The 26,552-nt window shown below is 39.4% G+C and overlaps 1 protein-coding gene across 1 annotated transcript in view; it reads right to left on the bottom strand.

Annotated features, from left to right (window-relative positions):
• Positions 1-7,379: 7,379 nt before the first annotated feature.
• PPM1H (protein phosphatase, Mg2+/Mn2+ dependent 1H) overlaps positions 7,380-26,552 on the bottom strand; it is an 88,531-nt gene continuing 69,358 nt past the window's right edge. The window contains exons 7-10 of the mRNA XM_056847637.1: positions 19,524-19,587; positions 16,512-16,619; positions 12,456-12,607; positions 7,380-7,786 (exon numbers count right to left, since the gene is read on the bottom strand). Coding sequence (XP_056703615.1) covers positions 7,639-7,786; positions 12,456-12,607; positions 16,512-16,619; positions 19,524-19,587 — 472 coding nt within the window. The 3' untranslated portion in view covers positions 7,380-7,638. The remainder of the gene's footprint in view (positions 7,787-12,455; positions 12,608-16,511; positions 16,620-19,523; positions 19,588-26,552) is intronic.

The following is a 26,552-nucleotide window of genomic DNA, read 5'->3' on the forward strand; positions in this document are numbered from 1 at the left end:
GAATGATTATAGCACAAGATAAATGAACAAAGGAATAAAACAGACCTTGGCAGCTGAAATCCCAAAGAAAATCAACTATTTGTCTGGAAACCCATTTTTCTGATGTGTAATCATCCTTAATTACTATTAGAGATTATTTTAGAGTGAAATACGAGGAGCTACTTTTACCCCTTGCTGTCTTCTCACTATAAATAAATCATTCCAAATATAAACTCATTAAATATATACACAGATCAGTAGCATCTTTAGACCAAGGAAAGTGGTGGCCCTTATTTTTCTGATGTAACATCACCAACGGCTGTCAAATAGTGAAATATAGTTACATTTGGGGAACATTCAGAATAATGATAGGGCTTTACTATGTGTTGTGAAAGAGCTGCTGCTGTTCTGTACTCCTACCCCATGTAAAATCTTGTTAAGAACATCACGTTAAGCCTTGCCCGTCCCTGCCTTGCATCATTGGCTATTGCTTGCAGGGGAAGGACAACACATAATGTAATAACATCTCATTGTGCATTGTGTTTGCCCTGTCATTGTTGCAGAGATGCTAGAGCATTGGCATTTCCATGTCTGTTCTAGAAAATACAAAAGTTTTGTGCTGTATAAAGACTTCGTTATTTATTTTGGCATGAGCTTCCATAAGAAAAATATACATCATCAGATGCATCTGAACTGCAAAAATACTGTTTCAATTTTCCCCAGCATATTCTTAAATAATTTGATCATCCATAGTTTGTTCAGAATTCTTCACAAAAGGAAGATGAAATGCCACTTTAGAGATGTTATCTTAACCAAAATGCTTGCAGTATGATGCCACTTGATATCCATCCCAGTAAGCATCTAATAAGCATGTTTGAACCATATTATAACTATCAACAATGCCACTCAACTCCAGTAACCCAAATATTTGTGACTCAAGTACAAAAAGTAATTGTGTCCAGAGAACTATAAGATATTAGTTTCCAAGGGAAAAAACAGCAGTGCGCAATATTGCCTATTTGTCATCTATATACTAATAGCCATCTATATATCTAATTCCAAAGTGTGCCCACTGCCTGCAGATACTTAATTCCGTAGATAGGGGACACACCCCGACAGGTTTTTCTGCAGACTTAGGGGACTCCCCCAAGGTCTGCGGAAAAATCTGAAATGTTAAAAAACCCTGGGGGAAGGGTAAATCCCCGATATTTTAAAGAGCTCTTTCAGAATGGGGGTGGCCACCACAGAGATCCAGGGTCAGCTGCCAGGCTATGCTTCGGCAGCAGATGCTGGGAGTGGCTCCTGGACTATGCAGCTGCTGTGGTGGACACCTCAGGCACCTCCGGGGATGGCCTCAGAGAGCCGGGAGTGGCTAGAAGATTCCTCTCCCCCCCCCCCGGTGAGATTTGCGGGGGCCCATTTGTCTATATACTAATGACCAAGTTGGCTAAATCTGAGGATATTTAAATCCAGTGATTGGAGCTGTGAACGGGCAAGACTGATCTTTCTACAAACCTGAAAAATGAGCTGCACTTTTTAAGCAGAATTATGTTGATTGCCTATATGTCACCTTATTGCATCAGGACTGGACTCAAACTTTAAACTGTATATCCTTGAAAGTGTACTTAAGTTGCTGTGGTGAAAGCTCTAGTCTTAGAATTTTATTTAGTACTATTCCTTTGATACCGGCTTGATTTATTAGATGTCCACAGATCATGCCTTTCTGGCTAAGTCAAGAACCAACCTACCCTTCATATAAACAACATGCATACTAATGTGGGAAGTGCATCTATTCCTAAAACAGGCAGCATCAAGAAAGGGTACATGTGGCTCAGTGAAACTTAATAGGGAATTATATCAGTGCTTTCTTCTGTTCTGCTAACTAAGCTGTGTAGCACAGACTGAAGAGAGATAATGCTTATATTCCAGATACTACAAGCCCTGCCCAACTGCTATTTATAAAATACTACCTATCATAGGCTCCATTGCTAGCACAGACTGAGGTGGGAGCCTAAGGCAGAAATCAAGCTCACCCTTCCCAGAGCTGATTAGACCAGATTTCCCCTTCCACACCCAACAGAATTGAAAAGTTCCTTTCTTCCCATAGTAACAGTCGGCTGTTCATCAGAAAATTGTCCGTCATGGATTATATTTCAAGAGAACCTGCCTTGGTGAACTCTTCAAACTCTTCATTGTCTTTGTGTAACTTTAATATCACTTAGGCATACTGGTGATTCTGTAGTCTTCACCTTCCCAAATTCAACAGTATGTTTCAAGGGAAGCAGAGAGGTATGGCACAACAAAAGCCTGTCCAGAAAAGAGTTGAAGAACCTATTGCCTTATCCCAACAAAGCTTCTCCTTCCAAAGTATTCTCCAAGACCTCATATCTAGAGAATCAGCGTGGTGTAGAGGTTAAGAGCAGTGGTTTGGAGCGGTGGACTCATCTGGAGAACCGGGTTTGATTCCCCACTCCTCCACATGAGCGGCGGAGGTTAATCTGGTGAACTGGATTTGTTTCCCCACTCCTACACACAAAGCCAGCTGGGTGACCTTAGGCAAGTTACAGCTTTGTTAGAGCTCTCTCAGCCCCACCTACCTCACAGGGTTGTCTGTTGTGGGGAGGGGAAGGTGATTGTAAGCCGGTTTGAGTCTCCCTTAACAGGTAGAGAAAGTCAGCATATAAAAACCAATTCTTCTTCTTCTAGAGATAACAGGTTCAGCCTTTAATAGCGACCTGCTAAAGTTTAAGGGATTAAAGGGGCAAGGAGTACTCCTGTTCTGCATAGTTAAAAATGGTTAGAAGTAAACCCAGGGTGAAGTGTTCCTGATTTCAGTGCTTTTCCCACCGAGCTATCAACCCCAGAAACAAAGCTCACATAAATATTGCCCAAAATAAAGAGCCAAAATAAGTTTTTATGTTTATTTTTTACAATTTCATTTTTAAAACGCTGTTGTGCATACATTTTCCAGTTTCTTCCTTTTTCATTGCACTTAAAAGTTTCAACACACATAAAAATATCCCTTTACTAAACGTCTTTGTTCTCAGATTACAAAAAGTTTTGATATTTTCACAGTCACAACGTTTAAGTACATTGATCCAAACCATTTTTAATCCAACAAACTCTTTTCATTGTTTGGAATGCTGAACCTAGAAAATAATACATTCCTTAAGTACAGTCACTGTGCCAAAATGGGAATGGAAAATATGGCAGCTGCTGAATTAAACTGAAATACAATGGATGAACAAAAAGGGGAGGTTGACAGGGAAAAGCCTCCTTCAAGTATAATGTAGATAGGTTTTGGCAGAATAGTTGAAGAGGTATTTGACCACTGTCTACATGATATCTACAACACCATTTTCATACAACAGTAAAACAAAGTTACAAAAGAAAGAGCATGCAGATTTCACATAGTTCAGAACATGAGACACAAATCTCAACAGTACATAACAGAGCAAGATAACCAAGATGGATTTGGCAGTTTTGTCTTGTATAGTAAATGAAGACAAAATATCAATGTTCAAAAGAAAGGACCTGCAAAGTATTTTACTTAATGGTGTCACATAGAAGGCTGCTGTTTCAGCAGCCATTTCAAGAGCCCTCTTGTCAATAGTTCCCTTTAAAGTTTCTTATTGGCTTACTATTACCATTTGTTCTAAGTAATTTGTACTGCTGGCTTGAAATTTCAGTTAAGATGCATCACTTCTCAAGGGCATTGTAAGAATATGCAAAGGGAGGTCAGTTTTAGATTTTATACCATTATAACAATTACTTGCTGCAAGAATCTTTTTAAAGATTCTTTACAAGGAAATTTCTTGGCAAAGGAAATTTTGGGCTACAGCTATTGAATTTAATCATAATGGAAAAATTCTCTAAGAAGTTGCATTTTATTTCAATGTTGTTACTGAATTTTAAAAATGCCCTTTATTTGGAATGAGCTTTTCCCAGAATTTTTTAATGGTAGGAGGAGAAGCAGATGAGTGATTTAATGAGGTTTCTCATGTGCAATTCCTGTAATTATTACTTGGTGGTTTGGTCAATTACAAGGAGCCTTAGCACTTGCAGATTTTAGAATTTGCAGGCCTACGACGATCATCTTGTAGTCTGAATTCTCCATAATGCAAATAAACTTCACCTTTAACCTTCAGCCAACCAATGTATACTTGCCTAATGCTCTTCTAAATCTGGCCTTTGTAAGACATGCAATATAAGAAATTGGATTCACCTAATTTCCCTTTTGGGAGTTTTTCAAATGATTAGTGACCAATACTGTTAAAAATGTATTGTAATACAATGACAGTTTGTCTAATCCACCATCGCTTTTGTTCTACCTCTCATCTATGTCTAAGAGTCTTTTAATATCCCATAACTGTTTACCACAATGATGCACACTGTAACCCGATTACTTTTTTACAGTTTTCAGCAGTGTTTTGAGTTATAAAACTGCTTAAGTAGTAGCCGCAGTATGAACACAGCTTGATTATTTTATAGATAATACCAAACTCCATGTTATGATTAACAAAACTGATTAAGTATCACTTTACACATGAATGTCTAATATAAATACTTGTTAGGGAAGTGTGGACAGAGCTTTGCTGTCATATTAGAACTTGCTTTTGGCAATATGATTTGCATAGCTTTCTACTCACTTTCACAAATGTTTGGTGTTGCAACCCAGTAGTAAAACACACAGGCTCTTATAAAATATGTTCATCTGGAAAGTGCATTACTATCTCAGAAGTATCATTCTTTGGAACAAAATCTGAAATGTTTTAATATAAGGTAACATTAATGTCCTAAAGGAGCTCTAAAAGTATGTGAGAACCATGTCTTGACTGTGCCTTTTAGAGAAGGTCAGTTTAAAAGCTTCAGAATCAATGCTGAGTTCGTTCTAAGGGTGCAAATGTCTATGTTTTTCTATAGAACTCTTGAGTTATCCATTAGTCTCTCCCAGAAGCTCTTTACAACCGATTCAGCTTTATCTAGGCAAAATCACTGAATTGGGTGAGATATTTTTTGCAAGTAAATAGAAGACAAAGAATCCACCTGTACAATACTTTATATAAACCGTTCATTTATCTGACTAGTGGCAATATTTGTGGTTTTTTTTTTAAAAAAAAATTGATTCAAGCATTTTCATGCTGCTTCATTTAATACAACTGACATTACTAAAATTACTTTGAAGATGTTACTAATAGGATATACATTTTCCATTGCAGATTAGGTAAATTAAATAGGGCTTGCAACTGTACCATTAAATCTGGATAAAGTCATGTAAAAACACATACAACACAGGAAATGAAGCTTTCATTAACATGTTTCAGATAAGTGCCATTTACTATGATGTGATAGAACGTAACAGTCTAGATAATATATTAGTTTTGAATACATTCTATTCCTGCTACTGCTCATTGTGATGCCCATCTACCATGACAAATCTCTTTCAGAGCTATAATCAAGATTACTTTAAGATAAATTCTATCTGTGGTGTTTCTGCAATGGCAAAAATCTTCTCATTCTGGATGATCCTGTACAAAAAATACACTTCCAGTTATCACCTCACAAAATGAGGAAAGATAGTAAGGTCTGTAAATTGTTTCCAGGGCCCATACTTGCATTCAAAAGTGGTGGAAAACAGGGTAATGTCCAAAATAAGATACAGTGAATGTTTATCTAGATAAAGAGTTTATATGGAAGTGAATTCTAAACTACACCACACCCGGAGTTTTTGAGGCAATGGTAATAGAAAGTGATCTGAGCAGGTGGAAGGAAGTACAGAACTAATATACTGAAAATATTTTCACTGCTGTCTTGTCAAATGGCTCTGGTTTAGGAAACATCTGCTTCTTATAAAATGTTGTACACCAGACATAACCATGTCTAACACACATTTCTTTGACAACAATGAGATTTAATTCATGTTAGAAGGAAATTATCTTCTGAACTGTTCAATTTCAGACTGAAGCTTTCTGAAGTGGCCTGTTGGAAGAGGCCTTTGTATCTGAATATGCCTTACATAGCAGCTTAAATTAAACATCTGTACCAGGAGAAATATACGATTTATTATTTAAGCAAATAATTATTTCCAGACCAACTCTATTTAGGAAAACAATTAGCTAAATAGATCATGGGGCCATTCATTATTCTCTTCTTAAAACAAGCAGCCTCCCTTTTAGGAAGAACAGTTGAGGCCAGTCATCTGCTAAATAGTAATTCCAAGAATATACCCACTCAGTTTCTCAACTAGTTTCAAGCATTGTCTTCTTTCCAGTGTACAAGCCACTCTTTACCTTTAATGGATGGTCTAGACTGTAGTGGTAAAGTCCTTGGCTTTGGAGGCACAATCTGGGGAACCTGGCTTTCTAGCCACTTGTAACTGTTCAAATGATGGTAAAGCTACATAGAAATCCCATTGTAGAATAAAGATATTGTGCAGGTAAATATAATACTTTTGCTTAATTCTTTTATCCTCATACTATGTGGCTATATTGAGAGCACAGTAGGCAGAACAGCAAACAAGCCAATACATGTTGCCTTTATAAAAGGCTCTTTTCTCTGTCTTCTAAGTTTACACTATCAAGTGTCACTAACCTCCAATACAATATCTCACCTGTGATTACAGAAGCAGCAAAAGAAATTAATGCTGTAGTTTAGTAAGAAAGGACGGAAAGATTTGTTCTATAGGATAGTTCCAAAACACTCTAGTACTAGATAAAGAATAGACTTAGAAAACAAAAATTTGCTAAGTACAAGAAATGATTACACCGTATGAATGTAATGATCCTTTCAACAGGATATATGTTCAACAGACAGAAACATTCAATGAATGAAAATGTCTGGAGCCAAAGAAATGTTTACTTCTGGGAAAATCTTTCTAAAGTAAGATTTCTCCCAATCTGCTACATCATAGTTACAGACACAAAAATCCCAACAGGGGAAGAAAAAAGAAAGAAAAAGAACAATAATATTTCCAAACCAAACAATTTTCATACTCCTCTTAGGCAACTTTGCTAACAGCTTCTATAAATTAGACAAGTTCAGAGAAAAAAAATGGCTTTACCACCTAAATATATAAAATTAACTGCAAAGTTCCAAGAATTGAAAGATAAGCTACAAGAGGAAAAAAGCTTTAATTCATGTTCATAAATAGATTCCTTTAGAAGTTGCCCACTAAAATATTAGTAGTTTTTAAAAAATTGCATCTCATACTTGTCAGATCAGATCTTTTTCACCTTAATATGTTATACATTTACTTGTTCTAAAGAAAAGTTAATTTGGATGAAGACTGGCTACTTTACCAGTTTCCACTTTACATCCAACTAACATTTTCAGGCTACATTGAACTGGAAAGAGTAATTTATCAGATCACAATAGGGTCCTCACCAGGAGGGATCAAAAAGGAATCACTAATAATGCTAGCAGCATTGAAGTTCTGGCCCTGATATACACCAAAAGACATTAATATAGGGAAGCTGCAACAAGATACTTTCAATCATATACAATCCAGCCCCTACAATTAAGGTAGAAATGTTCCCCAGTCCAGCCAAGTTTAGAATAGAACATATCCAAAATCATTATTGTTATTTCTTAGCAGCCTGCCTTTTCCAAAGGTCCTTACTGAAAAGCACACGTTGCCCACAACAAGTATTGGTGCTCCTTTTATGACAGTTTGTTCCCATGTATTAAAGGGATGACGTACACAGAAATGTCGTCTCCTGAGCCCAGTCTGTCATTGGATATTCTCCAGCCTCTGTCTTTCAGCACTCCCCTGGCTCGCATTACCAGATCCTGAGCTGCTAACGTGTACCTACAAGTTTTTTTTAAAAGCCACAAATCAGAGAAGTAGAAAAATAAAGCTTTATCACATTAGAGGGACACCATTCCACATGTTCTGTCTTTATAGAACAACTGAGTAGTTGAATTGGCAGATATAACATACTTACAGAAAGTTTCTAGAACACAGGAACAGCCATCATGAATTCTACATGAGCCTTTTCTGCTTATACTTGATAAGACTACCATCTTAGGCTGATCTTATCAGATATGATAGGTCATGGGAAAACAAAGCCTTTATGAGATGTAGTGTTCAATCCAATCCCTAGAGTCACTAGAAAAGACAATCATGCTAGGAAAAGTTGAAGGCAGCAGGAAAAGAGGAAGAGCCAATAAGAGATTGATTGACGCAATAAAGGAAGCCACAGCCCTCAATTTGCAAGATCTGAGCAAGGCTGTCAAAGAGGACATTGATTCATAGGGTCACCATGATTTGGAAGCAACTTGACAGCACTTAACACACAATGTTCAATCCAATGTCAGCTTTTTAATGTTAAAATAAGCATCTGGAATTGTTCCTAAATGACTTATCAAAAGTCATCATGAAGACCCAATAGGGTGCTTCTCAATCTAACCAAGCTGTGTTAGAAAATATGCTACTATATGTTGCACCAGCCACAATTTCCGAGATACGTGTTAACAACTTGGATCCTCCAGTAATTTCCATGGATGAAAGGGATTTCTATCAACATGACTTTTTGGTCTCCTACTACAGCCCAAAATAATGCTACTGGGGACAGAGGCTGAGGGGCCTGGAGACAGGACAGGGGAGAGGAGGGGCCTGGAGTTCCCCAGGAATTACAACTGATCTCCAGACTACAGAGATTCTTTCTCCTGGAGAAAACGGCTGCTTTGGAGGGTAGGCTCCATCATATTATACCCCACTGAAGTCCCTCCCCAGGCTCCACCCCTGAAATCTCCAGGAATTTCCCATCCTGGAGTTGGCGACTCTTCAGGGGACCCCCAGGTACACCATGAGGAATAATTCAGAAGGAAATCAATGAAAATCCTCCCTCTACTTCCATTCAGGGAAATCTGGGCAATCCAAGCAACAACTGCAGCTGCTGGACAGCACAGCAGTGATCACAGAACGAGTTGCTAGCTCTCTGCTTCAACAATCCACCTTATAGTCACATGCAACAATATGGCAGGGTGAACCAGCTCTGACTTTGATAGAAAGGGTAACTCTTCATGCCAAGTAGAGTTAATAAAAATCCATCATAAGCAAGAATAATTCTCAGAAGTGGGTCTACAAATAGCCCAACTGCAAACCTGAGCAACTGACCTGTCCCTACTCCCTAGGTCCCTTACCTCTAGTTGTTAACTGCTGCAAGATGTTTGGCAAGAAAAGAGAGAGCAGATCCAGAGTCAACAGCAGAAAAAGCTGGTTAGAATTTAAACAGACATAGCTGTTTATTGTACAGTGGCACATACAAAAGATGATCTCCTTGAGTCATTTCTTGAATATTCTTTTCATGAGGGACTGGGAGAGATCCTGTCAAAATTTGTAGACAATAATAAAAGCCTAAAAGGCATAAATATATTTGTATGTATCTAATCCCTAACTTGGTCCCAGATCATAAATCAAAACATTTATTTAGGAAACCTACACAATTGGACCAGATAGGAGAAAGGAAGGTGTTATTGTTCAAAGCTGGGGGACCACCAGATTTGTAGAAAAATCCCAAATCTAAAAAAAAGAAAGATTAGGAGGTTTAAAACTCCTCCCAAATGGAAGAGTTATGTGTGCACAACAATGTCAAAAGAAGCGTTGACTGAGATCTTGCAACATTAGGCTAGCCAACCCCAATACACAAGGCATGCTTTTAAGTACAGAGTGGCTGAGGGGAGAATCAGTGACGGGGAGGGAGGACAGAATGACAGGGTTGAGGGGGGAGAAGAAGTGGTGGGGGGACAAGCAAGATGGGAGGAAGTGGGGGCTAGTTGGGTGTTAAGATTCTCCCTGTCTCATGCATCCTCATGGGTATCCCTTTTGTTCTATTTTATTTGATATATTTTAATGTTATACTCATTCTTTAGATACTAAGGTCTATGCTAAGTAAAAATATGGTAGAAAAGAATGTAGCTATTATAGCTAATACAAAGATACTGCTGCTGTTTTAAAGATAATAAAAGCTACTACGTTCAGTATAAGTTGTCTGAGTCACAAAACTCTCCAAGAGAATATAAATAACATAGGGAAAACAGACTGCTAATGATAAAATAAAAGAGTAGGCAATAACTGCAGACAGCTGTAAAGCACAGCATATCAAGAGCTAGAATAAGAGGATCAGTGTTTATCCTCAGCAACAGTAGAGTGTTTCAGGAACTTAGAGACAACTATCTGTAGCAGTCCATTACTAAATGCTTTATTCATTAATGCAGTGAATTTAGATTTCAACTGTCAAGGCAACTTTACAGAATTGCTGAAGTAGCTTTCAAGCAAGAAGTTCTCCCTAGTGAAGCATTTAATTGGAACAGTATTTCCCTCCACAATCTGTTTGCTGTTGCTGAAGCTTCTAATATTGATCACAGGAAGTATTGTAGAGATGACAAAATATTATCCTGGAATGGATTACTTCTTTTATCTATGCCCTAAGATAAGAAAGTCTACTCTACCATCCACATAGTACATTAAAATAGGGAAGGAAGATGAGAAGGGAAGGTTAGTGATATAGCAGTCTAAGTAGCATTGGCTCTGTCCAAGTACTATTTATGTGTGGAATGAAGTTTTTGTTCTGCTTTTAAGTCACTGTAAGGCACTTCACCTGAGATAAATTACAAGGAAATGTTATTCTCCCCTTATAAAGTGTTCTGAGTTTATTGCTATGTTGATACTGGCTTGAAATCCTGCCCTGTGTGTAAGATTTCTGAAATTTTTGAAGCCACAGGAAAAAATGCTATTTTTGTTCAGGGGAAAAAAAACCAGAAATTTGGGAGGAGGGGGAATTGAAATATATACAATACTTACTTTCCTATCAAACCTAAACTTATATTACTGATGTAAGAAATTGCATCATTTTCAACATATATTAATAATACATTTTTTGTGTAAGAGTAAATAATTTTGGAATAAGTTAATATGCTAGAATGTGATTGTTTCACTTTTCCCCCTGAGCCTTAACATCTTCAAAATAAACCCCAGGGAACACTGTGGGGAGCAAAGTAGGGTTTGGTAGCAGAAGGGGAACTGGTAAAATCACCACCACCACCCAGAAGTGCCTTCTGTGAGTGTGTAACATAATAAGGCTTCAAGCCACTGACTGCAAATGAGTTGAAAGATGCACTCATACATGTTAGTATTTCAATATGTTGAGATATGTGGGTTGTTTTTAATCTGTTTTACTGTAAACCACTTTCGGCAATGAGAAAAAGCAGTATTGAAATGTAGTATATAAATAAAGGAAATAATATCCTGCCACGTTTTGGCCTCCCCACCCCCATCAAGTGCCCTGTTCAAATACAGGCTATATGGATTAAATAAAAATTAATTTTGTCTGTGGCATTTTTATATGCTTCCATATAGCTTTCTGGCCTAAAATATTTGTATCCAACTTCTCCCGATAGCTGCTTTATAAAGCAAAGGAAAATTTCATGTTATCTACAAGCTGATCAGAGATGTAACATTCCCAGAAATGGGGTGGGGTAGGGTTGCCAACTACAAGTTGGGAAATTCCTGGAGATATAGGCATGGTGACTGGGAAGGACAGAGTTTGGGGAGGGGAAGGACCCCATCGGGGTTAAATGCCATAGAGTCCACGCTCCAAAGCAGCCACTTTTTCCAGGGGAACTGATCTCTGTTGTTTGGAGATCAGATGTAATTCCAGGAGATCTCCAGGCTCTATCTGGAAGATAGCAATCCTGGGAGAGAAGAAAATTTTCTCCCAACACTTTCCAACTTTTTCCAGGGTCTTAACATATTTATTGCTTACAATTATTGAACTGCAGGAGAAAGGTAGATATGCTTCTGCTAGATTAGCCTCAAGGCAATCTCACTGTAAATTTCTCAGGAGGCAGATTGTGCACAATTTGATCACCCTCCGTACTTAGCTGAAACAATCTCAATTCAGAAGAAGAGAAGCTTGCGTTTTCCACAATGGCAGTACATTTAGAATTCAAGAATATTTACTATTTGATGGGCATGTTTCAAGGATCAACATCATGCTTAATTAAGAGCTGGCCCTATGGACTATTCACCCACTCTGGTATTCCTTCTTGTTTAATTACACTTCTTTCCTAACAAAGATACCATTCATGTGGTGGTAGGGAGCTAAACATATACCAAATCTAGATACAAAATCCAGTCATGGATTTCACCATGGAGTGATTTTGAAAACTCATGAAGAAAACAAAGATGGTTGAATGAATCTACAACCTTTAGACCTCTCTAATTCAAACTATGTAGCATGTGTAATTTTGTCTATAGACATAATATTTGATGATACACAAGCTTCATAGTATAGGAAATGATAGGTACGCCTGAAGAATTATATGAGTGCCTTTTGTGTTCTTTTTAGTTTATTGGCCATCCTCAACTAAAAACAGCTACTAAAACAGACTTTAAATAAAGATAATGCTTATTCATGGGATGGCAGGAATACTTCCTTCATAAAGAAATATTAACAACAGGCAAAACTACAAACCTGTGGGGATCATCAGGGTCACAGTTTGGTAGGAAGTTAGTCACAGCTTCTGCCACTTCTTCATTTAATAGTACATCCCAGAGTCCATCTGTAGCTAAGATCAGGACATCATCTGGGCCGTGCTCAAACTGGAGAAGATCATACACTCTCACCTGAAAGCAAAATGAGAGGAAAAAAGCAACAGCATTTGCTGAAGGGGCCTTTCTGAGACTAACAAGTTGTATCAAATGTGGGCAGAAAAGCAACTCTACCTGATGTAAGAAATTCACATACTAAAGAGAAGATATTTAGGAACTGAGGTTCTAGCAAGCAATGCTGCTGGACTGCATGCGAGGTCACTTGTGGTAGCTTCTTCTCTAACTCAACAAAAGTTCGTATAATTTTAAAAGTTAGGAGCTCTTCAGCAGTCTTCCTCCTCCCTCATCTACAGAAGTCATCCTCCTTCCTCCTCTAAAGTCAAGGCAGATCAGCTACATGGCAACCAAGAAAAACCACCAGCACAGGTCCTGCATAGCCAACCCAAAAATTGCAAAAGGGTAGCCATGTTATATGATGTGCGCTTAACAAATGTTGTTATGGTCTTTAAGGTGCCACTGACTTGTTTATTCAACCAGAAAATACCTATAGGTTGGACCCAGCTAGCTTTTCTGCTTGTTAAGAGGAAGGATGGTTCCCTTTGACATCAAACAATGCTATGCTAGGCATCATAGATGGTTCATAGACAAAATCCATTTGGGACAGGGGCTGTAGCAACAATAGGAACTGAGTGAGATTGAGTGAAAAAGCTGGATGGATCCACACAGCATTTTCAACTGCTTTGGCAGAATATGAAGTAGATGAAAGCATTCTCACACATCACAATATTTTTTTATAGTCACCAGCACAGACATGTAGCCTAAGTCTGATCTTTGACGCTGACAGCTTGTTGAATGTGGCATCTAGAATATACTCCTCAGCTAAATAGCTCAGTTTCATTATAGCAGCATGCCAATTTATGACCCTTCTGTGAGATCTTCTATTTGCCTGCATTCAACCCCCCATTGTCAAACCACCTGGCCTTGAATTCTGAAAGCAAAACCTTCAGGAGTCCTTCTGAACCACTAACCGAGCACTTTAATTACTCCAGCAGTGACTGTACTTTAAAAGGAATGAAGCAACCTTGTCACAGCAGACAAGAGGAAATTATTATCTGGATGAAGATTTGGAAAAGGTGCACCTGGCCTGTAGAGCTCCATTATCCTTGTGGCTGACAGGGTCGATGCTCTACTGATATGTTGCGAATACGCTACAGCATTGCTAGATGAAGCTGTTTATCATCTCTCCCCTGTGTGTTGCTACTCTTAGAAACCCAGGAGTAGAAAATATAGAGAGACCTCTTTGTGGAGTTACACCCCCCAATGCAAAATTTCTACTTTCCTGTAATTTGTGGAGAAAACTGGAGTAAACTAATGGTTCTAATGTTATTTGCTAAGGGAAGGGAAAGATGCAATTAAGGACTTAAAAGCAAACTAACCAGACACACACTTAATTGTGTACTCCTCTAGCCAAAAATAAAATCCAGTTAACAGGCAAGTCCTCTACCAAAGGACACACCAAAACATATACCACCCAGATACCATCAAACATTACAGCAGCAAAGAATGATAAATGTAACAAACTAAATCAGTGCTAATCATTTCTTTATTTCACTAATCAAGATAGAGAACATCCTGATACCAGGTTTAATCTCATTCCTGTTGAAATTTAAACATATGGTATCCCAGAAAACGCATACGGTTGCTTCAGCCTTTTATAGCAAGGTAGTCCCTTTAAAATTATAGTTAAATCTAGCTGATGAACACAAAATTGCACAAACTGCTGTGGGCTAATACCAAATCTTCCCTTTTTATAAAAAAAAAATAGATGTACCTATTTGGGAAAGAAAAATATCAAGCTAATACAGCTGATTTGGTAGCTAACAAGATCCATGTGCAGGATCTCAGAACTATTTTCTAGTTGACTTGAAGGGCATTTACACCTTTCACATTTATATGAAAAACTACCGGTAGATGTAATACATGGCCAAAATGTTAAATGCTTAAGTTTTATCTGTGAACTGGAGAGGAAACAAGTGTGCAACATTTCCCCTTGCACCAAAGTTGACTGAATTCAGAGTCCATCAAAAGAATTAACCCAGAAAATTCTGTGGAGGGGTAATTTGTTGTTTAATTTGTGGCTGATGAAGAAAGCAGAAAACAAGTAGAGTAGCTAGTGGGGTAGCAAGCTTGGAGATATGAAAGCAGTGGACTGAAAATATCAGTTCTAGGATTAGTTATAAAATATAATAATGTCCATTTAGAAGTTATATGAACACATGAAGCTGGCTTACAATTAGATGTACTGTCTGAAGGAGTGAGCAAGCTATGGTATGTTCTCAACCTTCTAATAGGAAAAGTGGAAGATGTGTGCTAGCAAAAGGAAGCTACTAACAGCCAACCTGCTACAACCTTCTGCATCAAATATGATTACATCCATTCAGTTTTTACTTAAATATCCTGTGTTGTATGGAAATGGGACATCCGATGTCCTGAAGTAGTGCCTTAAAACACTCCTTAAGTAAAAACTGAATGGATATAATAATATTTGATGCAGAAGGTTGTAGCAGGTTGGCTGTTAGTGGCTTCCTTTTGCTACCACATACCTCCCATGTTTCCTATTAGAAGGTTAAGAACATACCATAGCTTGCCCACTCCTTCAGACAGTACATTTAAATGTAAGGAAGCTTCATGTGTTCATATAACTTCTATATGGACATTATAATATTTTAAGGCACCACTTCAGGACTTTGTATGTCCCATTTCCACACAACACAGGATATTTATGTTGGTTTCCTACCTTTCCTACCTATAGAATGCACCTTGCACTGTTTGAGATATTTGTCTTTTCCTAGACTACTCCCTGAATTCTTGGCTGTATTATATAGCACCCAACAAAGAGCACAGACATTTGCCATTTTGATTTATCTAAAGGCACAGATACCAGTTATCTCCCTTTATGCTACATTCAAGCAGAAATACACACCTAACTAAATTTGCCACAGAACATTCCTTTGCTCATTATCACCCTTGAAATTTGTGGAGCCAAGTGGTTCTTCTGGGATGTCTTCTTCCCTAAGAAATGATCACACACTATACAAAAGTGATTGTTTGAAAGGGGAAGCCAGTTAACTTTGAGTTACTCAGCCCCCCCCCCTTCCGGTAATATGGTTGTTAGTGGTTTTGGATTCACTGCTGTTTTTATTGTGACTGTTTTGTTTCATATGTTTAAATATTTTAATGCATTGATGTTTTCATTGTGACAGCAATGTAGTATATACATTTTTAAATAAATGAAACCAATAAAGTAAATTCTGAGAAAACACATTTTAACAACTAAACAGGCCATGATATGCTAAGTTCCTGAAGCAGCCTATTCCCCTCTATAGAATCAGAGAAAAACCATCAATGTAGGCAGTGTTCTGCACTTAGCTACTTTAGTATTGATCATCAAAGCTACTCCAATAAAATAAATTCCCTCTTAATTGCATTGTTGTTTATTATGTCAAGCATTACATTTCTGTTTTGCTGGCAAATATGGAAATGTCTTTCAATATAATCCAAGTAATTTATATGTAAATAATTAAAAAATGGTCCCAGCACTACTAACTGCAGCACTTACCAATTAACCTCCTTTTAAGATTTTTTTTGTGTACAAAATAAACCCAAACAATGCTTGTTTGTTTCCTGCCCTGAAGCCAATTTCCAGTGCAGCATGCCAACTTTCCACTTATGGCTCCATGTCTTTTATATGAACGCTGTGCCAAATGCTTTATGAGCTATCTAAATACCAGCAGATAGCCATCAATTGAGCTTCACTGTCTAGCAGCCTTAGCCGCAAAGGATGAAGTTTGATCATCTTTTCCTTAAGTCATTATGACTTCCTTCATTCTACCTAGCAAGTAGTTTTTTTGGGTCTGTGCTTCAGAAAATCAGATATTTCCCTCTTCCTGTGACCTTAATGAAGATATTAATGTTCTACCTCTGGAGATGAAGACAAAAAAGGCTTGATGTAGATGTTTGAGTCATGCACCTTCAGGTCGTGATCTCCAAGTCCTCTCGTAACTCCAATAGTTGCCATGACACGAGCCTGGGAATGAGGACACGTCACAATTTAAAAGCATACTCTGAAAGGTATTTGTGCGAGAGCTGTTAAGCAGCAACAACAATCACATTCAATGACTCTAGCAGAGCTAATACCGCCACCTCCATCATGTCCCACAAAAGATGATGTACACCTCTTTTGTGTATCCAAGAGGTTCACGGTATTTCAACAAATTGTTGCTAGTATAGGAAACTGAACAAAGCCACAGTTTCACCTCTGTTTTCTTCATCTTCTTTTGCCTTAATAAGGGGCTAGCTGAGATCCAAAACACTCTTCTATGAGTACATGCCTAGTGAGACTTCCATTAATTGAATGGCAGACCCCTACACAACATTACAAGCTACTTTTGAAACTCTGCTTGGCTTCCAGAGGGCTGTCAGGCAAAATGGAAAGCTACTGTTTGAAAAGTAGCTTCGTAGGTTCCTTGGGCGTGCACAACTAGTTCTGTGATACTTATTGATCCTGGCCAGTGACAGTTGCATAATCTTTCCTGCAATAAGTTTCAACTGCGTATCAACTACCTTGAATTTATCAAGGACTTTAGACTCACAATGGGCCTGACATGTACAGCTATTACATGTCAGTACTTGAACCAAACTCATAAGAATATAAGAAAAGCCATGCTGGATCAGACCAAAGCCCATTACGTTCAGCAGTCTATTCACACTGTGGACAACAGGTGCTTCTAGGAAGCCTACAAGCAAGATGATTGCAGCAGCATTATCCTGCCTGTGTTCAAGGCATGCTCCTCTGATACTGGAGAGAATAGGTATGCATCATGACTAGTAGCCATTTTGACTAGTATCCATGGATAGCCCTATCCTCCATGAACATGTCCACTCCCTTCTTAAAGCCTTTCAAGTTAACAGCCATCACCACATCCTGGGGCAGAGAGTTCCACAATTTAATTATATGTTGTGTGAAAAAATACTTCCCTTTGTCTGTTTTGAATCTCTTACCCTTCAGCTTCAGCAGATAACCCCGCATTTTAGTATTAAGAGAGACAGAGAAAAGCTTCTCCCTATCCATCTCCCCAGACCATGCATAATTTTATAGACTTCTATCATGTCTCCCCTTACTCGCCTTTTTTCTAAACAAAACAGCCTTAAGTGTTTTAACTGTTCCTCATAGGGCAGTTGCTCTAGTCCCTTGATCATTTTGGTTGCTCTTTTCTGCACTTTCTCAAGCTCTGCCATATCTTTGTTTAGGTGTGGTGACGAGAATTGTACACAGTATTCCAAGTATGGTCTCACCAGATTGTATAAGGTCAATATGATAGCAGCAGTTTTATTCTCAACTCCTTGTCTAATTATGGCCAACATGGAATTTGCTGTTTTCTCAGCAGTCACACACTGTGTTGACATTTTCATCGCGCTAACCACTACCACCCCAAGATCCCTCTGTTGGTCTGTTCCTGCCAGAGTAGAGCCCATCAGTGTATATGTGTAGTTGGGAGTTTTTGCCCCAATATGCATCACTTTACACTTGCTCATATTGAATCTCATTTACAATTTTAATGCCCATTCCTCCAGTTTGGAGAGCCTTTTGGAGCTCTTTGCAATCAGTTTTTGTTTTAATCACCCTAAATAATTTGGTGTCATCTGCAAACTTGGCCACCTCGCTGTTCAACCCCAGCTCCAGGTCGCTGATGAACAAGTTGAAAAGCACTGGTCACAACACAGATCCTCGAGGGTTCCTGCTGCTCACATCCCTCAGTTGTGAGAGCTAACAATTTTTCACCATTGTGAGAACTCCATTGTGACTTCTCCATTGTGAGAACTTCCCTTTTTCACTTAATACCACTTAGGCATGCCAGTCTCCTTTACAAAACAATCAGCTTGAACAAATGTTCTTTACCAACCCTGCAGAAATATCTGCATCACCACTGTGATTATCACAAGGTCATTTAGTGGGAGAATGGTATTCTTTCATTTGTTTATGAAGCTTGTAGCTGTTTTTACTAATTCTAAGCACTCTCAATATTGGATCTAATACATTGACAATATTAACAACCAAAAAAACCCATTAGACCAATAAAACAAGGAGAAAATAAATTAAAAGTATCATGAGTGCAAATAGTTTGAAAACAAAAAATCTTATCAACACATACTGATAAGCCACAGCAGGATCAAGCCTTGCATAACTAGATTAATTCTGAAGACTAGCTATTTTACAAAATTCAGATAAGCAGTTAAAACTGTTGGGGAACCACTGCTTAGGAACACAGTGAACATGCCAAGGCCAGAGATCTGAGACCTCAGTGTCCTTTTGATCCAAGAACTACATCTCTCAGGCTTGCTGGGATCAATGCTGATAACCTTGCTATTCCTAATTATGTAGTGGCAGTATGTTGCTACTTCAGTTGAGTCATTGCACAGCACCCTCTCCCCCACTTCTGAAAAGGAATTTTATTACTTAAAAAAAAAGAATTAAACGGAGTGAAGTTCACTAGGAATACCTCTGCCATGCTTAAAAATAAATTACACCCACACTTTGACTTTTCCAGCTTTTTAGCTTACACCTTATTTGCCAAACATTTAACTTTACAATCAGATTGTAGAGTTATCTGCAAATCAAACAAAATAAATGATTTCTTCTCCAATTGCCCCGATTCCTCAAAACGAAACGAAACAAAATTCATTAAGAGTTTATGGAACTGAATTCAGCAGTAAATAATATTAAACTGCTTTTTCAAATATGCTGCCTATTTCCTCTCCCCCCATCAGACAACAGGAACTGATTTACAGCAGGCACAATATTCTTTCAAACTGTCAGAGTGAAAAAAAGAGGAAGAGTGGAAAACACTGAACTAACTGCTAGGGGCTAAACAGAATGGTAAACTGCAGAAGGCCCTACATTCCTTTGAAACGACAAAACACTTATGCCTACCTTCTTGCCTTCTCCGTATATAAGGGGAAATTTCAAGTCATCTTCTTCAATGGTTTTGTATGCCCTGCAGGAGAATAAACACCATTTTATAAAGCTTGCACTCAGTTAGTGACCCAGTGCCCTCACACTGGGGACTGCATTTTTATTTTGCTATTCCATGTATCCTCCTTTCCAATATGTTGTTGATTTCTTTCAATTTGTGTTTTCCCTTAGAGTTTTGCTATTTGGCCATAATAAAAATACAAAATTACATTAGGTAATTCTACAGAAAGAGAAGATGAACACGTGGCTTTTAAAAAAGCATGAATATAAATTGCGGAAATATCCTGATTACCAAAGACTTCCAGATCCATGTACAGCAATGTATTATCATGAGAGGAAAGAAGTGAATAACATTACTATTTGGCAGCTATAAAAAATGACAGGGTTAGTAGCTCAAAACAGCATAAACCAGGTCTAAAAGATACAGAGCATTAAAGAAAGTTTCAAGATATGGCTAAACTTTTGTTCAAGCCCACTCAACCTTATGACATTCAATGCTGCCAGAAATTATCCCTGACATATCTTCCTACTACTTCTCAATTATCTGAGGGCTACTAAGGTATTACTAAGTACTATGGTACTTAGAATTCCTTGAAGAAAACAAATTCCTACTAACAATTCTCATGCAGGGCTGCCATGTGGATATACTCCCCCCGTAAGGCTGCATGCATGTGGTCTGGTATTGTGAGAGACTAAGGATTAGTTCACTATGGGTACATACAACAATGATCTGCTCCACACTAATTCCTAAACAGAATTGCTTTCCACCTTGAATCATTTTTAAGATTTGGAGTGACAATAAGAGAAAAGAAGGTTCGTATCAGATGCATTTCTATCACACTATTACCAATGTTGTTTGAACCCCAATGAGTAAAAATCAGGTATACTGAGGGTGGAAAATAAAAAAAAGAAAGCAAAGGTGATTAAAAACAGGACAACACCACCCCTACCCCAGCTCTTTCAAATAACTTGTGTAGAATATTTGGCTTGGGGTTCTGGATTAACCAATCTGGCTAATGTTTCAGCACCTAGGACAGGGGTTGGCAACCTGCAGTAAGCAAAGAGATCTCAATTAGCCTGGTCAGCTGCCACCGCCGGCACCTGGTAGCAGCCACCACCTGCCCTCCTCCCTAAAAAAAAGCAGCCCAGTCTGCTGCTTGTAAAGAGGGAGGACACCTTCTCAACCTGCCAGCTACCACCTCCTCACTACTGAAGTAAAAAATAAAATGTGCTGTCAAGTCGCAACCAATTCATGGTGACCCCATGTTGTTTGCCATTGCCTTCCTCTGCATAGCAGCCCGACTTCCTTGGTGGTCTCCCATCCAAGTACCCACTCTACTTAGCTTCCAAGCTCTGATGAGATCAGGCTAGTATGGGCTATTAGGTCTGCTACCTCACTACTGAAGCTAGCAAAAATTAGTAAACGACACTAAGAGGGTAGTCACAGTAGTTGCCTCGTCCTCACCATTTTTTGAAGCAGTGGCAGTCACTGCACTAGCTCCTGCCACCTTGTTTGTGAGGAGATAGCACAAGGATAATCCAATCACTGACCAGAAGTGACTCTGGCTGGAAGTAACGTGACCAATGCTATGGATTGGCCCACACCTGAGCCTTCCTTTGATGGACCATCCCACCACCCCCGAAAAGGATGTTCATCCCTGCCCTAGGACATCACGAAACCTGTCAAAGAAGAGGAAGCAGTTCTTTTTCCCACCAGCCCATCTGGGGCTGTAGAAAGGGAGGCCGACTAAGCATTGAAAAAATTTCCATAGATCTGCCTTGAAACACCACCACGCAGTCTCTATATTTATCTTACACAACTACAACCTTCTGGATTATTTCACTTAACTTTAAGCAATAAAAAGAATGTTTACACGGTCTGTAGCGTTTATAGGAAGTGCATAGTGTGTAAAAATATAATACACTAGTGCTGTCTTCTCATGAACACAGACAAACATGGAAGAGGAAGAGCCTTTTAAAGCATGCCAATATAACACCTCTTGAGAGATCTGCTTAATCCAACAGCAACAAACAATAACATTACAGCTAAATGGAAGATTTACCATTTTCTCCTTCTTTTCCTAACCATGGCCTTCAAAAGAAAACTAGCCCTTGCCAAAGCATGACAGAAGCCATTGTAAAAATGAAAATGCAGTATGGCTTGTGGCTTTGAGCTGTCTTAAATCTGTCAGTACCCTATCACAACAAAGGGGCTTTTAAAAATCAAATGCGACCTCATATATACTAAATGCTGAACTTCTTAAACTTGCTATTTCCCTTCACTCCCCTCTCCTCCAGCATTTGCAAAGGGTTGTTACTCATTAAATGCCAATCATAGGCGGAAACCTGCATTTGGGTTCAACACTGAGGCTGAAAACTGGTATTTTGGACAGGACCAAAACTTCAGACTAATAACCCAATTAAACAGCAGTATAACGGCAGCTGATACTCCAAGAAAACGTGGGCAGGGGGCAGAAGGACCAGCCACGTCTGTGTTACATGAACTATAAAGACCCTTTCTTAACTCCAAAACAGTTTTGCTCTTTCCAGCCCCTACTGACCTGCTGCTCCCCAGGACTCCCTGCTTCATGTCTAGAATAAATTTCCCTCAGTTTTACCCTCCTGCATCTTCACACAGGTATCTTAAATTGGAAGGTAGAGCAACATTGATGCTGCTTCATTGTTAGAATGAAGCACATTTATCAGTGTAGGATTAAGAGTCAGTCTATATTTTGTTGAACTATTGTTTTAGTTATTTTTATTGTTTTAAGGTGACTTGAACGATATCTAAAGAGCTGTTTTAAAAGAAATGGATGTAAATGAAGCATGAAGAAAAGAATCTAGCATGAACATATGGCTCAACTCAAAACAAAGGGAAGATGGCACCATCAGGAAACTCTTGGAACAGACCAGAGCTGGTACAGTTTGGAGGTCCAGTTCCAAATGTCGGCTTAGAGCCCAGCTCCACCAGTTGAATTATAATGCAGGCACAACAGATATACAGGAAATGCAAGAGTTAGCAAAAAGTCTGAAAAAGCTACAGACTTTTTCTAAACTGTTAAAGCATGGAAACACAGGAGGGGGAGGGGGGGAGAGAGAGAGAGACTCTACCTAGCAGTCTTCATAACTAAGAGATCTTGAAAGTAAACTTCCAAGCCCAGCTCTCTAGCTATTATACCATACAATCCTACATAATATTTTGTAGGGTTACATAAATATAAACAAGTCATGTTCAGACATTAGAATGACTTATTTCAAAGTCTGTTGAGTGTGGTGTCAAGCTATGGAAAAAATAGTCAAAATATGTTTACACCTTGAATGCAGAAAAAATGACTTCTAATGAAGATTCAGTACAAAGATGCTCAAACTGGGGCAATTTGCCAGCCAAGTCTTAAGACAACTGCAGTAAAGGGCGGTGGTGGTTGGGGAGACACTACAGAATTTCCTTAGTTTTGTTTTCAGCTCTTCCTGCCCCAGAGACTCTACCCCTGTTCCTATGGATTGTGTACACTTGGAGAAAGAGGAGCCATTTGTCACTGCCAGGAGATATGCTATGCGCAGCAGGTCACATCTCTTTCCCTGCTGTTCCTGCAGCTAGAGCTGCAAATCTTGAAAAGATGCAGAACATGCATGTTGTGAATAGCCATTTATCATCACTAGGCTGCGGTCCAGACAGAATGTAGCCGGGTGATGTCTTGTCTGCATACAGAGGGGTGGGAACTGGAAAGGATGCCTTTCAAAGGAGTTTAGATAAATCTGATTTACCCCCTTGCTATTTTATGTAACTTTCTCTTGGTTCGCAAGCAGCTGCTGAGGATTGCTCTGATTATACCAAGGGCATCCCCACCTCCACAAACAGCGCACTAAGGTGTCTCCCATAATTATTAAATTAAAAACATGTAATTAAATTAGGAAACTCATATCAGAGAAAATTAATGATAGAATTGATCTCTGCCTTGCAGCTCTGTGTAAGAAAGCTAGAGGTTGAAGTCTAAAGCAAGAGCATATAATTATCACTCTGACAAACAACCTAGGCAAATCCATATCTCTTTGGAAAGGGAAATGCACCTGAATTACATGAATCTGAAAACAAGCAATAACAGAGCAGGTGAAAACCAGAGGTGTGCTGACTTCTCATTGCCCAGCATAACCTGGAGGCCAGCCTGGAGACCACTTACCTGAAAACAACGAGTAAGCTAATTAGACTCACTGGCCTTGGCTCAGAAATAAATTCAGACCCAGGCAAGGGACACTGCCACTTTAAATACTGCCTTGGGATCTGTGGCAAAGCTAATGAGGGCTGTCAGTTGGGTCTCTTTTATTAGGTGGCTCTCTGGAGGATAAAGCCCAGGGGTTCTGTTATACGGCTTCTATGCTTGATTCAATAAATCAATTTATATTAAAGGGGAGGGAGGAAAGGAAAGGAGGCAGTGCACGTCTGGTGTTGGCTTCATAAAGCATTCTGTGGCATTTCTCAATCTACTTATCCCATTCTCTGTCAGACTGTCTGACTGCGCTGTCAAAGGACATTGAGCAGAACGATAAAGAATACGAGAATGCCCACAGCTACAACATTTGTTAAGCACAACTTGCGTGTCACACAAAAGCAAGGCACACACGTCTGCCTCATTTCATGGCTTCTGCCTTCCCCATACAAGAATATAATTTTGTCAAATGGAATCTCAAAATTAGACTTGAAATTGGTTACAAGGGGGAAAAATACAAAGGTCAACTGAGCCTCCAACCAACTCTATTCTAGCCTCTTTTTTTTTCTTTCTTTTTTTAAGTCAAATGCTCAGGGACTGAGACCTTCTGTAGTAGAAAGAACACCAAATAGACTGAAAGCAATCCAAAATGGTAGTAAAGAAAGATTCTGTTGTGTTTTTTAAGTTTGCCTATTGTTACTCCTTAGATTCCTGCCTTTTTTGTCTGGAATAAATGACACACACAATGAATGAGGCCTATTGTGGCGAATTGCATCCCATAGCAACAAACCCTTACAGCGCACATCTCCAAATAGCAAAGCCACTAGGGACAAAACACGCAATACGTTGGTCCAGCTGATACCTGCTCTGGACCTGGCTTTTAACCCTTTGAATGAAGCTGAACATACAAGTGAACAACTTTCTGAATTCTTATATTTTCTTTGAAATTATCATTCCTTTCCCTACCCCACACACAAAAGTATCATGAGTAGAATGTAATAGCATGAACAGAACTAGGAGAGCTCACAAAGACAACCAAGACTCCTTGCGTGTGCAAAATTAAGCTGATGCAGCTCAAGTGGCTTCCCCTTTGCAAATCCTCCTCCCCTACCCTTAGCTAATTACCACCTTCCTCTGGTGGCTGCTGCTACTTTCAGCACAGCTACCTGGGAGGCTGTTGCTGGTTCAAATGGAAGGGGGGAACATACCGCTACTTCAGCACCCCCACAAGCACATACAAGATATGATCTTGTAACCATTGAATTGTTGGAATATCTATCGCGGGGATATTCCGGTATTTAGCAGAGTGCCTTAACCTTAGCAGCAGAAGCTACACGTGTGTGCGTGTGTGAAAATAAAAGGAGCACCAGTCGTTTGCTGTAATCAAACTAAAGTACATTTATTGTTGAAATACACGTTGGATAGGAAAGGACAAACAAGGGTCCCCTATCCTGATCTACCTTGCTAATTCTCTAGGTATAAAAGAGTATTTGCCTTCCACTCCACCTTTGGGGTGGGAAGGCCTGGAAGCGCGGAGCACCCGGCTCTAAACTTGCTTGGATGATGGGCAAAGGGAAAGAGAGAGGGGAAGTTTCCCTGACAATACATCCTCTAAACATCAAAGGGGCAGGAAATGAGGGCAAGGTGTAACTAGAGATGACCTCCACCTGTCCTGTCTATCTATCTGACTCTGTGGTCAGTTCCCCCTCTCAATGTGCAGGCAAGTGACACCGTCCTAGAAGGGCAGATTTTCCAACAGCCCCTCTCGGTATAACTTGACTCTATCAAGTTCATCTTTCTTCTGAGATCTTCAAATCTCACTCTTGCAAGTGGCTTGGTAAGAATATCTGTAGTCATCTCTTCAGTGGGACAGTGTTTCAGCGCAATAACTTTGTCTTTGTGCATCCCTCTTACCAAGTGGTACTTGACATCAATGTGTTTGGTTCGTTTGTTTGTGTCTTCTTGTTTTGCTAGGAATATGCAGCTCTGATTATCTTCATTCATTTCTATGGGGTCAGATGCATCCATCCCTAGGTCTGTCAGAAGTCTGCGTAGCCATAGTATCTCTTGACAGCCTCGAGTTCGTCAGCTGCTCTTGCGAGGTAGGACAATCTCCGTGGTGGTACACCTCGGTTGGTGCATTCTGACCTCCTCACTGCACACTGCGTGGCCTGTTCCGCTTCGTCAGGTTCTTCTGGTTCAGCAGCCCCCTCTGGTTGGACATCTGCGGCTTCTGCCTCTTGTGGGTTCGCCAAAGGTCCCTCAGGCTCCTCAGTGTCCTCCTCTTTAGGGCTGAAGTTACCAAGATTCGCTGTCCACTTCTGCCTTCACTCTCTCTGAAGCTGGCAGTGCTTGGCTTTCATCAAAGTAGACTGCTCGACTGATGGAGATTCTCTTAGAGACTGGGTCTAAGATTCTGTAACCCTTGCTCCTGGCTGAATAGCCGACAAAAATTCCCTCATGCGTCGTGTCATCTAGCTTGCCACGCTTCTCTTTTGGAACACAGGCATAGGCCTTGCTGCCATAAATGCATAGATGCTGCATGGGAGGCTTGTGGCCATGCCAAAGCTCAAAAGGTGTCTTCCCTGTAGCTTTTGTGGGCAGCCTATTTCGTGTATATGTAGCTGTCATTATAGCTTCGCCCCAAAAGCTGTTTGGAAGTTGTGCGTCATTAAGCATGCATCTCACCATTTCAATCAGAGTCCTGTTCATTCTTTCTGCCACACCATTCTGCGCTGGATTATATGCCACTGTCAGCTGATGCTCAATGCCTTCATCTCTC

Source organism: Euleptes europaea, chromosome 3 (assembly GCF_029931775.1).
Source record: "Euleptes europaea isolate rEulEur1 chromosome 3, rEulEur1.hap1, whole genome shotgun sequence".
Lineage (NCBI taxonomy): Eukaryota > Metazoa > Chordata > Lepidosauria > Squamata > Sphaerodactylidae > Euleptes > Euleptes europaea.